Genomic DNA, 14,722 nt, shown 5'->3' with positions numbered 1-14,722 from the left:
GAGGGGCCGGGGCTGGTGCAGCAGCTGGTGCAGAGCGCAGATCGGGCGCAGCATCCGCAGCGGCGCGTCCTCCGGTTCCACCCGGCCCCCTCCCATGGCCTGTGCCTGCTTCCGGCTGCCAGCCGCGCCCTAGACAGCCCGGAGCGAGGATGGGCACGGTGCTGTCCCTCTCGCCCCCTGCCGCCTCGGGGAAGGGCGGCGGGGGCACCGCGGGTCCAGAGGCCGCCCAGACCAGGGCGCACGGGAAAGGCGAGAGCCGGCTGAAGCGGTCCGGGGTGCTGATCTCCGCCCTCACCTGGAAGCGCCTGGTGGCTGTCTCGGCCAAGAAGAAGAAGGGCGCCAAGAAGGTGACCCCCAAGCCGGGCAGCGCGGGGGCCCCGGCCCAGCCCGATCCGCTGGTGCAGCAGCGCAACCGCGAGAACCTGCGCAAGTCCCTGGGCGCGCCGCAGGAGGGGGGCGCCAAGCCCGGGCCCCTGGCCGTGCCGGTGCCCACGGTGCCCGCCCCGCAGGAGCTGCAGCCGGGCGGGGGCAAGCCGCCGCCTCCGCCCCCGCCGCCACCGCCGCCCGGCAGCCGCGCCCCGAGCTCCCCGCGCCGGGTGGTGGTGCAGGCCTCCACCGGCGAGCTGCTGCGCTGCCTGGGCGACTTCGTGTGCCGCCGCTGCTACCGCCTGAAGGAGCTGAGCCCCGGCGAGCTCATCGCCTGGTTCCGCAGCGTGGACCGGGCGCTGCTGCTGCAGGGCTGGCAGGACCAGGGCTTCATCACGCCGGCCAACCTGGTCTTCGTGTACCTGCTGTGCCGGGAGGCGCTGCGTGGCGAGGAGATCGGCAGCCCGGCCGAGCTCCAGGCCGCCTTCCTCACCTGCCTCTACCTGGCCTACTCCTACCTGGGCCACGAGATCTCCTACCCGCTCAAGCCCTTCCTGCTGGAGGGCGACAAGGAGCGGTTCTGGGCGCGCTGCCTGGCGCTCATCCAGCGCCTCAGCGCCAAGATGCTGCAGATCAACTCGGACCCGCACTACTTCACGCAGCTCTTCCAGGACCTCAAGAGCGAAGGGGAGAGCGGCGGCCGGCGGGACTCCAAGCACTGGACTATCAGCCTGGACCGCTAGGGGGCGCCCTCCCCTCCGCCCGGCTGCCCGCCAAGGGGAGAGCCGCGGGGCTGGGGAGCAGCCGGGCTTCCCGTCCCCCTCCAGACACTGCTCGGAGCCGCCCGAGACAGGCCTTGGGGGAAGGGGGCACTGCCGGTTCGCTTCTCCCGGGGCTGGGGAGGGAGGGGCTGCTCTGCCGAGGGGAGGCCCGCTGCCCCCCCAAGGGGCGCGTGGCAGAGCAGAAGGGGTGGCGGTGACTTTTCCTCCCAAGCGCCTGGATGTGGGGGGCTGCGGCTGGCCCGAGGCGCGACTAGCCAGGCCCTGGCTTTCAAAGGGGGAGGTGGCAGCCGCTGCACGCTCCGGTGTCCCCTTCCCGGGAGGGGCCCCGAGCCCAGCGGAACCCGAGGGCTCTTGGCGGCTGCTGTGAATCACAGCACGGAGGGGGCAAGAATCTTGCATTTTTTTTAAACGAACAAATCGCTCTAACCTTGCATGCGAGTGTCCGTCCTTTCGACAGCGAATGACTCGGCCATTGCGGGTGTCACGCGCGACGCTGCCATCCCAACGCCCCTGGTTCCCGGCTCCGGGGGGGGGGGGGGGGGGCACATGAGCCCGGCCAGCCCTGGCTGGGCCCTCCTGGAGACATCACATCTCCTTCGGTTCCCCTCCCCTCCGCCCGCTCTCGGGGGCTGGGGCGGCCTGGCCCCCGCTGCCTGTTCTGGAACTCCGAGGCCAGCTGTTCGCCGTGCCAATGCTGCTGAAATGTACAAAGCGGAAGCATATTGTTTTATATTGTATACTGCAGAGAGAGATAAACCTGCCGAGCCCAGAGCCCTGCGGAGTGCGGTGGATTGATTGGAGTTTCTTACTCGGGGGGGGGGGGGGGGAATGGATACCTGGAGGGGGCGCTGACTGTAAATAAATGTGGGTTCTGGGGTGAGCTCGGCCGTGCATGCCCTTGGCTATTGACTGCTCCCTAGCAGCTAGCTGCTTGGCCCTGCTAGCCATCTCCTGGCCCGCCTGCGCTCAGACCTGGCTCCCAACGGATCTCTCTCCCCTCCCTCAGTGGATTGCTGCGGCGGGGGGGGGGGGGGGGGGGGGGTACAGATTTCAAACAGCCCCCTTCCGTCTGTGGTGAATAACCCAGAGACCCGTCCCCTGCAATCCCTCGCACCTCCCCCAATCACCCGGGAGTGGGAACGGGGCCTATCTGCGGGGTTTCCCAGCGCCCGCCCCTCTCCCGCCGCGGCATGTGCTCTTCCCAGACAGGAAGTCTGGCTGGAGCCCGCCAGCCTCATTTGCATTCTCCGCGCCGCGCCCCCGCCCCTGTCGTGCGGCACCAAGCCCCGCGGTTCCAGCAGGCCGCGTTCCCCGGGGATGTGTAACAAGCCAGCCCCGCTGCATTGTGTCTCCCCTCGGGTACCCGCGATCCGCAGGGGCCAGCACAGACCGGGGAGCCCGGGGCGAGGCCTGGCCGACGCGTGGGGTCAGGCTTCGGTCTCATCCCGACTACTGGCCGGAGCGGCTGGAGGCGGGGGGCGGGAGGGGCCCGGAGGCGGGGGGCGGGAGGGGCCCGGGGGGTTCGGCGAAATCCGGGGGATTGCTCCGCGCGGGCTGCACTGGGAATAGCCGTGGCGCGTGGGCGCTGTCCAAGGTGCTGAAACGGCTGCTCTGCTTTGTCTTGCTTGGCCGTCCCTGCAGGCTGTTTGGGCGGCAGGGCCCGGCCTGCCCCTTGCACCCAGCGCGGGACTCTGTCTCTGGGGCTGGCCCTGCACAGTGCGGGGGGGAGGGTGTGAAGGCGCGTCGGGACCCCTGATCTTGCACCCGGTCTGCAGCAGGATGAGACTCAACTAGCCAATAGAATAGAGAGAGTCTATTGCTTCTCCAGGATACTGCACAGCATAGACCTGATGTGGTTACAGGAGGCAGGGCCAGGCAGCCTCTGACCCCTTGGGGGATGGGTCCACAGGCCCCGGAACCCTCAGTACTCAGCTTAGTCTCCTCTCTCCATGTTTCCCAGCCAAGACTGTGCAGCTCCCAGGCCCTGCCCCCCAGCCAGGTGTCCGTCTCCGCCTCCCTTCCTTTGTCTCGCCCCCTGGGAAGAGCCTTGTTATCTGCTCCAGCTGGGACTAGGTGTCTGGGCCAATCCACATGTGGGTGAGTCTCTGGGAATCGCACATCACAGCATAGGGGAACCTCGGGGTTACAAGCAGACAGCCCCTCACTACGCCACAGGGGGGCACAGCTTGGATACTAGGTGTGACAGACCGGGCCAGGTCTGGGCACAGCTGAGGGCATCCGCTTAGGGCAAATTGCTCAGACTCAGGGCTCCTTACAACCCCAAACTGGAGACCTTTCCAAATAGGCCACAAATTAGTCCCACCGAGCGCTTCAGCTGCCAATCTGGCCAGCCAGAAGCCTCATGAGCAAAACTCCTCGGACACCCCAGCTCTCCCTGTGCCCCAATCAGCCCTGGGCCTAACACACAGGTTAGAACTCAATCTCTCATTCGACACCTCATGTGGCCCCCTTTGTACCAACTTTTGAGGCAAACACCCTCCCACGGGTGCAGCAGTGACCTGTCTGATCCCCTTAAAATCTGGTAATGTACCACTAGGGTGAGGAGAGGCGTGTCCATGCCCGGCCACCGTGCCATCTGGAAGCGCAGCAGGGAGCAGGGGGCCCAGGGCTGCCTGCACTCCCAGGGGCTGGTCTCCAGCCTGGAGCTCTGTCTTGTGGCCATCTCATCCCAGCTGCCTTGGGTGAGCCCTGAGCCTGCCTGCCAGGGAATGTGTGCAGGATGTTCCCGTGCAGCCCATATGCAAGCAGTGTCCCCTCACTTCCCCATTCCCACAGCTCTGCACCCTGCTGGACGCGCCTTTCACCCACCTGGCCTGCATCCAGTGGAGCACCCTGCTGGGAAACCCGCAGTCCCCGATGTGAGGAAGTGGGGAGTTTTGAGGGTTCAAAGGGGGGTTGCATACAGGGGGCTCAGTGCCCAGCAGTTACTGGTTTAATGTGACAAAGGGGGGGAGTTTGTTGTTGCAGAGAACAGCCCAGAGTTGGAGCCGTGGTGTCTGGTACCCTGGTGACCCCGACCCTGCTTGGAGGACACGGCCAGTTCTGGCCAGATGACAGACAATAGGCTGCAGAGAGGGACCCTGCAACCAGACCCAGCTGACCCCAGTGAGGGGAGAACATTGGATGGAGGAGAAGAGGCGGAGAAGAGGCGGCCCGGGTGACCCCCTTACCTGGGGAGAAGACAATGGATGGGGGAGGGGCTGTTGCTGGGGATATTGGAGGCTCTGCTGGGAGACTGGGTTGTTGTTGTTTTGGGGACTGAGAGCAGAGCAGGCAGGACTCAGCTGGCTGCAGGGAGACTGACGTGTGGGCTGAGGGCCCAGGCCGACTGGCCTCAGAGACCCATTGTTGTGTTCAAAGCTCAATAAACCCTTCTGTTTTGTGCTGGCTGATAGTTGCTCTGGTCTGGAGAACAGGGGGGCACCGTTCCTTCTGGGAGTGGAGGCCCCAGGGGCCAGAGAGAGTGGACCCCCCAGAGGGGCTCACGGTGGAGGCAGGTGGCTGAAGGCCCTGAAAGGCGCCATCCCGGAGGCGGAGGGGCGGACCCCCCAGGTGAGAGTGGGCCCCCCAAGAGAGGGTCGCTGCACTGGAGTGGACTCCCTGAGAAAAGGCTGCCACACTGGAGGGGGGGGGGGTCCGCCCAGGAGCCAAGGAGCCAAGTGTGGGCACGTCCTGTGATCCATGACACCACAGCCCCCAGCCCAGGCGCCAGAGCCTGCTTAGCACCTGGGAGACCCTGCTTCCCAGCTCCCCCTCTATTTGCCCCTCTCACCTCGCACCCCAGGGCCACCAGGGGCCACCACAGCTCCCGGCCTGTGCCGAGTGTTGAGTGCGATTCCACCCCAAGAAGAATGGGTGGACATTCCACACCCCCAAACCAATCCCTGGGGCCACCCTTGCTCCTTTGGGTGCCACAGACAGGTGTGTGTGTGGGGAGGGGGAGTTCTGGCTGCAGAGTGGGGAGGGCACACTGTTAATTCAGTTCCAATCCGGATCAGTGTGCAAACCCGGAAAGCCAGACTGACATGGCGGGGAGGCGTGTGGAGCGAGTGTGAATGCCCAGCCCCCCAGGAGCCTCCTATTGAGGATCCCACCTTCTGGCTTTGGGGCAACATCACCCAGGCCAAGCACTTCCCAGAGGAAACCCCCAGGGAGGGAACAAGCATGTCCCCATTGGCGGGGAGCTAAGGACAGAGCAGTGAAATGACCAGCCCACAGTGCCTGTGGCGGCGCATCGGGGTTCCCCTGCCTCCTGCACCCCTGTATTGGCACAAACAGACTCCGCCAGCCAGTAGAACAGGGGAGTTTATGGCTTCTCCAGGATACAGCACAGCACAGATGGAATCTGGTTCCAGGGCAGGCCTAGGATGCCTCAGCCCCCTTGAGATGGGGGATCCTGGGCCCCTAAATCCCAGCCCCTTGCTTAGGCTGCTTCCTCCATGATACCAGCCAGAAACTAAAACTCTTCTCCAGCCCTGCCCCCCAGCCAGGTGCTGGTCTCCGCTCTCCTTCCTCTCCCTCCCTGGGAGGCTGAGCCTGGGTATCTGGGTTAATCCACATTGGGAGAGTCAGTGAGAATCTCCCATCCCAGTGCAGGGGGACCCCGGGTCACAGAGCAGACAGCACCCCACTACGCCGCACCACCACACTGAACTTGGGAGGTCTAGACCAATGCTCCCACCACTAGGCCACAGCTACCCGAGTGGGTTTGGCTGGCGCGGGCAGGGCCCTCCTCACCCCTATGCAGAATACCCAGCTGTGTGGGGCACCTGAACGTTTGGGGCTCCCCTGGGTCTTCATGTCCACCCACCCGCCTCTTCCTGTCCCTGCTCTGTGGCTCTGCTTCTTTGGAGAGGAACTAGTGAAAGAGCCATTAAAATGACAAGAGAAGCCATTTACCAGGCATGTGCCAACCCCAGGTACATACTGGGAGTGCCTGTGCGAGTCAACAGGACCTTAGTTTACAGCTTGAGTTAAAGCTATTTCATTGGTGTGCGCTGCAGATTATCAAATTACAGCTCTAAAAATTATCATCACCCCCCCCCCCCCCACTGCTGCCATTGGGCACAGGGGAACCAGTTTAATAGTTCTGCCAGGCCCATAAATCCTAGGGGTGACCCAGGGTGTGCGTGCCAATCACCAGTGTACCACAGTGGGTAGAGTCTGCTGGCAGAGCCGGGCCATGCCTCAGGGACCAGAGGCAGGTGTTTTAAAAGTGGTCACTGGGAAAGGAGCCCGCTTACACACAGGGGCATAGTGAAGGGGTGGGGGGGCAGTTCCCCCTGGGTGCCACACTAGGGTGAGCACAGGGAGAAAGGCCTGGGCGGGTCTGGGACCAGCAGCCATGGCCACGTCAGAACCAACAGCGCTGTTTTTCCTGTACTCGCCCTAGCATGGTGCCCAGGCGGGGGGGGGGGGGACTGCCCTCCCACTCCACCCCTTTGCTACCCCCCTGCTTGTACAACAGGGACCAGGCCTCTCCGGTGATCCTGTATTAAAAGCACTGGGCCTAAGTGGCTTTGTGAAGCTATTGGAAGTGTAACCCACACACTTAGGGTGTGTCTAGACTACATGCCTCCTTCGACGGAGGCATGTAGATTAGCCAGATCGGAAGAGGGAAATGAAGCCGCGATTAAAATAATCGCGGCTTCATTTAAATTTAAATGGCTGCCCCGATCTGCCGATCAGCTGTTTGTCGGCAGATCGGGGGAGTCTGGACGCGATGCCCCGACAAAGAAGCCTTTCTTCATCGACACAGGTAAACCTGGTTTCACGAGGCTTACCTGTGTCGATGAAGAAAGGCTTCTTTGTCGGGGCATCGCGTCCAGACTCCCCCGATCTGCCGACAAACAGCTGATCGGCAGATCGGGGCAGCCATTTAAATTTAAATGAAGCCGCGATTATTTTAATCGCGGCTTCATTTCCCTCTTCCGATCTGGCTAATCTACATGCCTCCGTCGAAGGAGGCATGTAGTCTAGACACACCCCTAGGCTATGTCTAGACTACAGGCTTCTTTTGGAAGAAGCTTTTCAGAAGAGATCTTCCAAAAAAACTTCTTCCGAAAGAGAGTGTCCACACTGCCAGAGCAGACTGCTTTTTTGAAAGACAGCGTCCACTCTGAGGCTACGTCTACACTACAAGGTTTTTGCGCAAAAGCAGCTGATTTTGCGGAAAAACTTGCGAAGCGTCCACACCTCAAATCAGCTCTTGCTCAATTAAATGGGCAGTTAAACGGCAGAACAGAGGCTTTTTCCGCTGTAGGTAAACCTCCTTTTCTGAGGCATAACTGCTTTTAGCGCTACAGCTATTGCACAAGAAGGCAAGTGTGGATGCTCCAGAGGGAAAAAGCACAGGTGTTCTGATGGCCATTCTGTGAATTATGTTCAGAACTTTCTTGCACAAGAGTGTCCGGCAGTGTGCAAAAGTACACTCTCTTGTGCAAAAGTACATGGCTTTTGCGATGTGCTTTGAGGTGTTGATGTGCTCTTGCACAAGATGTTTTTGTGCAAAAACTCTTGTGCAAAAGGCTTCTTGTGCAAGAAGCATGTAGTGTAGACATAGCCTGAATGGATGCTATCTCGCCTTTCAGCTGTGATTACTATGGACAGAGTGGCCACCAGGGCACCTGTATTTTTTCCTGGAGGCCTCTTCTTTTGAAAAAACAAAACAAAAAACAACCTCTTCCCCATCCACACATGCCTTTTTGTGAAAGACTTCTTTTGGAAAAGGCTTCTTCCTCATGGAACGAGGATTACCAGTGTCGGAAAACCCCCTCCGTCCTTTCCATTTACTTTAGGAAGAACGCGATTGCAGTGTGGATGTAAGTGACGTGTTTCCGAAAGAACTCTGTAGTGTAGACATACCCCTCGTGTGGGTCACTGTCCCAGGCGGTGGCACTCAGACCACGTACAGCGAGAGATAAGAACAAGGGAGTTCTGCAGCCTAAGCTGGGAGCCAGCTGGCTTTATAGCTCCCGCCGTAGAGACTCTTATAGGAAGCTCCAAAGGCCCCAGGTTCAAAGCGCGGCTCCCAATTGCTAAAAACACACCATGACTGGAACATCTTCAATGCTCTTGTGCATCTGAAGTCAGCCTACCACTCAGGCCACGAGGAGTTAAAATCTCTACAAAGTATCTCCCCGCAGGGCATTCTAAAGAGCTATCTAGGCCAGGGGTGGGTAACACAAACTCCTGCCCTTGTGGTGGGGCGGCATGGTGGGGATTGCCATTGATAGGACACCTTCAGCTCTGTGTCGGAAGGGACAAAGGGCGCAGGGCCCTAGCCAGAGGCCAAGTCCCACTGACACCAATGGTCCACTGAGCTGCAGGGTCCAGGGTGGTTCCAATGGGCTAAGGGCTGAACGCACTTGGGGCTGGCATTAGCTATTCCCTGCAGGCTCACAGAAGGGATGATTATGGGCAGGAACAGTGAGAACTTGACCTCCAGCTCCCACAAGAAGAGTTCTCATATCCCACTGTGCATTGCCAACAGTTCCCAACAGCGTGGGGAGGCACTGCAGCGTCAGGTGCCTTTTGCTGATACAGCCTGGTGCTGTGAGGACACTGGACACCGGACACCAGCAAGGGCAGGCCAGTGGGAAGAGACTCCTGCTGAAAGTGCAATGCTGGCAGCTGTGAGCTGGAAGGATTCTACCCAGGAAACTTCCCAGTGTAGACAGGGCCTGGTCTCCCGCAGTAAGGCACCTGTATTCCAGGTCCAGGGCTGGGCCGGATTGATGCACAAGCTAAGCATGATACAGTTTAGTACCTCACATTAGGAGGGGCCTCCAAATCTCCCCAAATCACTAGTTTTTAGCTACATCCTCACCTAGGTACCAGTAGATACGCAAATATCAAACTTCAGTACTTCAATGCTCATTGTCCTTTCTGTTGGTATAATACAAATTTGGGGGTAATGCTGTGAGACCTCTTAACTGTGACATAGCTTAGAATTATAGAAACATAGAATACTAGGACTGGAAGGGACCTCGAGAGGTCATCGAGTCCAGTCCACTGCCCTCATGGCAGGACCAAATACTGTCTAGACCATCCCTGATAGACATTTATCTAACCTGCTCTTAAATATCTCCAGAGATGGGGATTCCACAACCTCCCTGGGCAATTTATTCCAGTGTTTAACTACCCTGACAGTTAGGAACTTTTCCCGAACGTCCAACCTAAACCTCCCTTGCTGCAGTTTAAGCCCCTTGCTTCTTGTTCTATCCTCAGAGGCCAAGATGAACAAGTTTTCTCTCTCCTCTTTATGACACCCTTTTAGATACCTGAAAACTGCTCTCATGTCCCCCCTCAATCTTAGGGCCTCTGCATGTTTTAACCTGGCCATGCCGATGGCGTGCCTTGCTTAGCACTGGCTCACCAAGTTATACCCATACAACTTTCTAGGGCATCTGACATTGGCCACTGTGGGCAGACAGGACACTGGGCTAGATGGACCCTTGGTCTGATCCAGTCTGGCCGTTCTTATAGTCTAGAATAGAGCTGAAGACTCCTGGTCCTGGTCTTTTGGACAGTTTTAACCTCAACTCTCCTGCTTCAGGGCAAACAGCAGCCTCTAACACACAGGGGTCAGGAAGAAATTTCTTCTGCTGATAGGCTTGTTTCATATTTGTGTACTTCAGGGTTTTGTACTGAAAACAGAGGGAGGATCCCTGTTCCGAAGACCAGAAAACTCGCTTGGATTCCTCTCAGGTGGTGCTGCTCTGGGGGTGGAGGGAGGGGTATTTCTGTGGATTTTCTCCCCGATTTACTTGTTCAATTTTTGAAACAATTTCATGATTTGGAATACTTCAGCTGGGCCAACAGTGCAATCATATGGGGGCAGGGGATCGAAACGCTTCCTAAGTTTTCCTTCCAGTCCTGAAATTTCATCCATTTCCCAATTCCCAGTCACTGGCCCTGCACCAGCTGACTCGCCCACCTGCGCTCGGTCTCCTGCTGAGCCGCGGCGCAGAGGGGCTGGGCCGGGGCGGACCGTTTAGCCTCTCATCTCTTCACAGGACATCTCTGGTCCGGTTGCAACGGCCTTTGATTTGTGGCATCAACACGCCGAGACAAATCGGTGCTCCGTGTCGCTTGGGGATGAGCCTCTGCTTGCACCTCCAGCGACAGGGCGATGGTGGGCTGTGATTGGTCAGCTCCATGCCTTGGGCCCCGTCTGCTTTCTGATTGGAAGGGTGCTTCCAAACCCAGCCTCGCCTTGGGGATCTCAACTCTGCCCCTCCCCCAGCTTTCAGAGGCACCCCTGGAACTTGCCTTTTGTGAAGATCCCAGGCCGGAGAGCCAGAGGAGCCTAGCGGGCCGGATCAGGGATGGAGCTGAGTGTGTTTTCCTGCGCTGATGCCCCGGGCTGGACCGCTGGGAAGGTGCAGGCCTCCTACACTGACGATCTGATAGCCATGGGCACGTTCCCATCCAGCAGTAGCCATCAGGCCATGCTGTTACATTTGCTCTCCAGAGAGTCAGGGCCGACTTACCCAGTAGGCACAGTAGGCACAGTGCCTAGGGCCCACGATACTCTTAGGGGCCCGCGAAAATGTTTTAATTTCTTTTAAAATCAGAAGAAAAAAATGAACTTTTAGGGTAGAAGAAAATGTTTAAATTTTTTTCTCACATCAGAAAAAAACGAAACTTTAAGGGCCCACGAAAATCTATTACATTTTGCCTAACAGAAAATAAAATAAAATAAAATGTTGAAGTATTTAAAGTTATATAAAAATAATTTTTAATATTGATATTATTATGGTGGGAGGGGCCAGGAAGACAAAAGTGCCTAGGGCCCACGAATGTCATAATGCGACCCTGCAGAGAATTAATTGCCTCTCCCCTTTCCAGGCTCCCAGTCTATTCCCCACCACGGGGAAAGCGGGCGAGCCGGGTCTGCCGACAGATCAGGCCTGGGTGAAACCGCCTTTGCTCTGCCGAGCCGAGTCACCTTGGGGGACTTGGAGTGGTGCCCAGAGGCAGCGGCGAGGGGTGACGTTCGAACCGGATTGGGTGGCCTCCCTGAGGCGCCACCTGCTGCTTCTCCATGGGGTGGGGATGCTCTTTGGCCGAGCACTGTGAATTCGGGGCGTATTGTCCCCTGTAGTGTGTCGGCTGAACCGACCGCCTGTTGTGCTCTCAAGCCCGGCGGTTTAGAGCGGTTATAGAGGCCGTGCCAGGGCGTGAGGCGCCGTCTACAAGCCCTCGGGGCTGCTGGAGCCCTGTGGCTGCCTTCTCCGGCGTGCGAGCCCGGGGCTGCGTGGGAACGGCTTCTGTCCCAGAGCCCCGGGGCCAGGCGGGGGGAGAGAAACCTGTGGCATGCCTCAGTGCCTCTGCCCCCCGCGGAGCTCTGACAGCCACCGCCTTAGCTCCCCTGCGCCGCCCTCGGACAGCGGCCCGGCTTCTGCTGTGTGGCCTGGGCTGGGGTAGCTACCGCCTGCCTAGTTCCTGCAGCGTGCTCGGCGCTGCGCACGCAGACAAGACAGGGAAGGTGTCAGAATCCGGCTCTTAGAGCAGCCGCCTGGAGCGCTGGGCCGGTCCCTGCTCAGCCAGGGGCCAGGAGAGGCCGTTCCACGGCGGGGTGGGGGGAGACGGGGAATTGGAGGCGAGACCAAGGGGGGTTGAGGGCTCCCAGGCTGGCCAAGTCTCTGCTGAGGAATCGCACTTCAGCCCCCAGCCGCTTTCTCAGGGCAGGGCCTGGCTCACGCCGGCTGCGGCGGGGCTCTGCCTTGGCACGGAATCCGGCCCAGTCTCTGCTCCGCTCCCAGGCCGGCCCGCCCCTCCCTCCCGGGTCCCGCTGTAAGAGCTGGAGAAATGCCCCAGGAACAGAAGTCTGGCTCCGAAGCGCCCGCCTCTGACGTGGGAAAGGCCCCTGAGAGCCGCCTGCCTGGAAACCTGCCTCGGTGCGGCGGGCAGCTGCCTGGCGGTGTCTTCCGATCAAGCAGCTCCCCCCCCACCCCCGGCCGCCGCAGGGAGGGCGCGCGGCTGCTTCCAGGGGCTGTGCGGGCCAGGTCGGCCGGGACACAGCGAGCAGCAGTCCCAAGCAAAGCCCCGGGCAGGCAGATCCGCGGGGGCCGCTCTGTGGCCCGAGTGTCCGCGGCTCAGGTCCCCAGGAGGCTCCCCTGAGGCCACAGATCCCCAGGAGGCTCCGATCCAGGGGCACGTTCTCCCAGGCCAGGTCGGCCCGCCCCGCACCCCTGTGCTCATGGGATTTTGGCCAGTTCCGAGGCTGACGTGCGGGCGGCGGGCGCGCAGCCTGGGAGCGGGAGCCGAGTGCCACATGGGTGGAATACGCGGTGGGGGGAGTGGGTCTTCCTTGGGGAACGCCAGGGCAAGAGCTGCCAGGGAGCCGGGCAGAGCCCCACGCCGGAGGCCCCGGCTCGCTGTGGGGAGGGTGGGAGGCGGCTGTGAGTGAGGGCCGGCTCGGACCCCGGGGAGCTCTGCCAATCCGGCTCCAGGCCTGCTACGGCCCAGCAAAGGGCAGGTGTCGCCTAGCTCCAGCGCACGCTGACCCGTGGCCCGGCAGAGGGGCGTTCTGGTGTGAGAGCCGCGGGGCCCGCGCTCACTGGGGCTGAGCGGTGCAGCCTGAACGAGCCCGTGCGACCGACTGTCCGCGCAGGCCGGACGCGCCGCCCCGGATTCGCTGGCCAGCGAGCTTCCCCGGTCGGGAAGCGCCGAGCGGCTGGCGAGGCCGCGGCTGCGGGGCGGGGCGTGGTTCTTTGTCTAGCCGAGGAGCCGGCGGGTAGCGGCATCCTGAGGCAGGATGGAGGGGGGCGGTGGTCGGGGGCTTTCGTGGTGACCGAGGACGCCGCTTTCCAATGCACTTCGCAGCGCAAAGCAGGCGAGAGCTCGGCCCGCAGCCCGGCCGCCGAAGAAGCCCCTGGACAGCAGCTGCTGCTGCTTTGGGCCTGGGACTCAGCCCCCCCCCGTTCGCTGGCCAGCGTGCTTGGCGGTTGGCTGGCCTGTGTCAGACTGGATGCTCCCTCCGGCCTTCAACGCGAGGAACCTCGTACTGCCTCCAGCAGTGCAGGGGTCGCTCGGAGGCGCCGCTCCTGCCAGAACCCCCGCACGTGTCTGTCTGCCCCCCGCCAGACCAGCCCGCTGGGAAAGGGTCAAATGCACCCGCGGAGTCCCGGAGGCCGGCAGCGCCTCCCACCAGGGCTGGGGTGGGTTTCTGGAGGGAGAGGAGCGAGGGGGTGGGCTGAGCAAGCCAGAGGGAGGAGCCTTCCCCAGTAGCCCAGCCCCGGAGAACACCGGAAGCGGCCTCCCTCTCCCTTATTGTTCACGTTTGTTGAGACAGCCGATCAGCAGGAAAGCGGGCGGGGAAGCCGGGTTAGGGGCGGGGCGGAGGAAGGCACCTGCCCAGCCTGGCGCAGTCTGCCCGGGGCTCTGGGTCCTAGGCTGGGCACCGAAGGGAACCCGAGCGTTTCAGAGAACGGTGACCTTGCCTAGCCAGGGGGCGCAACAGCGATCGCCTCGGGGCCTCCTCTCCCCCCTCCCCGCTGCTCCACGGGGCTTTCCCTGTCCCGCGTGGCAGCCAGCTGTATGGTTTGGTTCCCTCACGAGGTTGGCGGGACGTTGTTGTTCGGCTGCACTTCAGCCTGGGCTTTGTCGGGGCAAAGTGTCTTTCTCTTTGGGCCGCCAGCACCGGCGATGAACAGCGGCCAGCTCCGCGCCTCGCTCTTGTCCAGCAGGGAGCCGTTGGGTTTAGAGACGATTGTTCTTTCTGCTGCGGCAGGAGGGAAAGGCTTTTGGAAAGCAAAGGCAGACCTGGGCACATGGATCCTTTGCAGTTCTCGCCGTGGGGAAGGCGGGTCCTGGTTCTGCCCCGCTCCCCCTCCCAGCCACTTCGGCTCTGGAGAAGGAGCAGGCGTGTTGCTCCGAATCGCTTTGTTTTCCCTTCTGCCTCTTGATAATTCCCTGTTCGCAGGGACTGACAGTCCCCGAAGCGCCGCGGCGCACGTAAAGCTGCTGAGGGTGTTTGTCTATTTCAGTGATCTCTGATTACGCCAATCCGGGCTCCCCACGCGACAGCCTGGGGCCGAAGCCAGCTGCAGGAGACAGATGTGCCGGCAGGTAAAGCACAAAACACACAAGCAACCAGATGCGGGGAAAACTGACAGGGGTGGGGTGGGTGAAAATGATCCCCCCTTCTCACCCAAATCCACCAGCCCCCCCCCCGCTCCCGCCCCCCCCGCCCCCTTCTCACCCAAATCCACCAGCCCCTCCCCGCTCCCGCCCCCCCCCGCCCCCTTCTCACCCAAATCCACCAGCCCCCCCCCCCGCTCCCGCCCCCCGCCCCCTTCTCACCCAAATCCACCAGCCTCCCCCCCGCTCCCGCCCCCCGCCCTCCTTCTCACCCAAATCCACCAGCCTCCCCCCCGCTCCCGCTCCCCCCACCCAAATCCACCAGCCTCCCCCCCCGCTCCCGCCCCCCCCTCACCCAAATCCACCAGCCTTCCCCCCGCCCCCCTTCTCATCCGCGCTGGCAGAGGAGCGACTCCCTCCCCTCCCCCTGCTGCAGCTAATTGTCGAGTGGGGACCTTATTAGG

At 61.1% G+C, this 14,722-nt stretch overlaps 1 protein-coding gene across 1 annotated transcript; it reads left to right on the top strand.

The window, feature by feature from the left end:
* Positions 1–18: 18 nt before the first annotated feature.
* Positions 19–1,957, top strand: CDK5R2 (cyclin dependent kinase 5 regulatory subunit 2). The gene has a single exon (XM_075932941.1). It carries the CDS (start codon positions 150–152, stop codon positions 1,107–1,109), a length of 960 nt encoding a protein of 319 aa, XP_075789056.1. The 5' UTR covers positions 19–149; the 3' UTR covers positions 1,110–1,957.
* The last annotated feature ends 12,765 nt before the right edge of the window (positions 1,958–14,722 follow it).

The sequence above is a fragment of the Pelodiscus sinensis genome, chromosome 7, assembly GCF_049634645.1.
Source record: "Pelodiscus sinensis isolate JC-2024 chromosome 7, ASM4963464v1, whole genome shotgun sequence".
Classification (NCBI taxonomy): domain Eukaryota; kingdom Metazoa; phylum Chordata; order Testudines; family Trionychidae; genus Pelodiscus; species Pelodiscus sinensis.
This window is presented reverse-complemented; position numbering and strand designations above follow the sequence as displayed.

Bases quoted from the DNA above. Each gene is read 5' to 3' on its own strand.
- CDK5R2 (XM_075932941.1), top strand. From the start codon at position 150: ATGGGCACGGTGCTGTCCCTCTCGCCCCCTGCCGCCTCGGGGAAGGGC.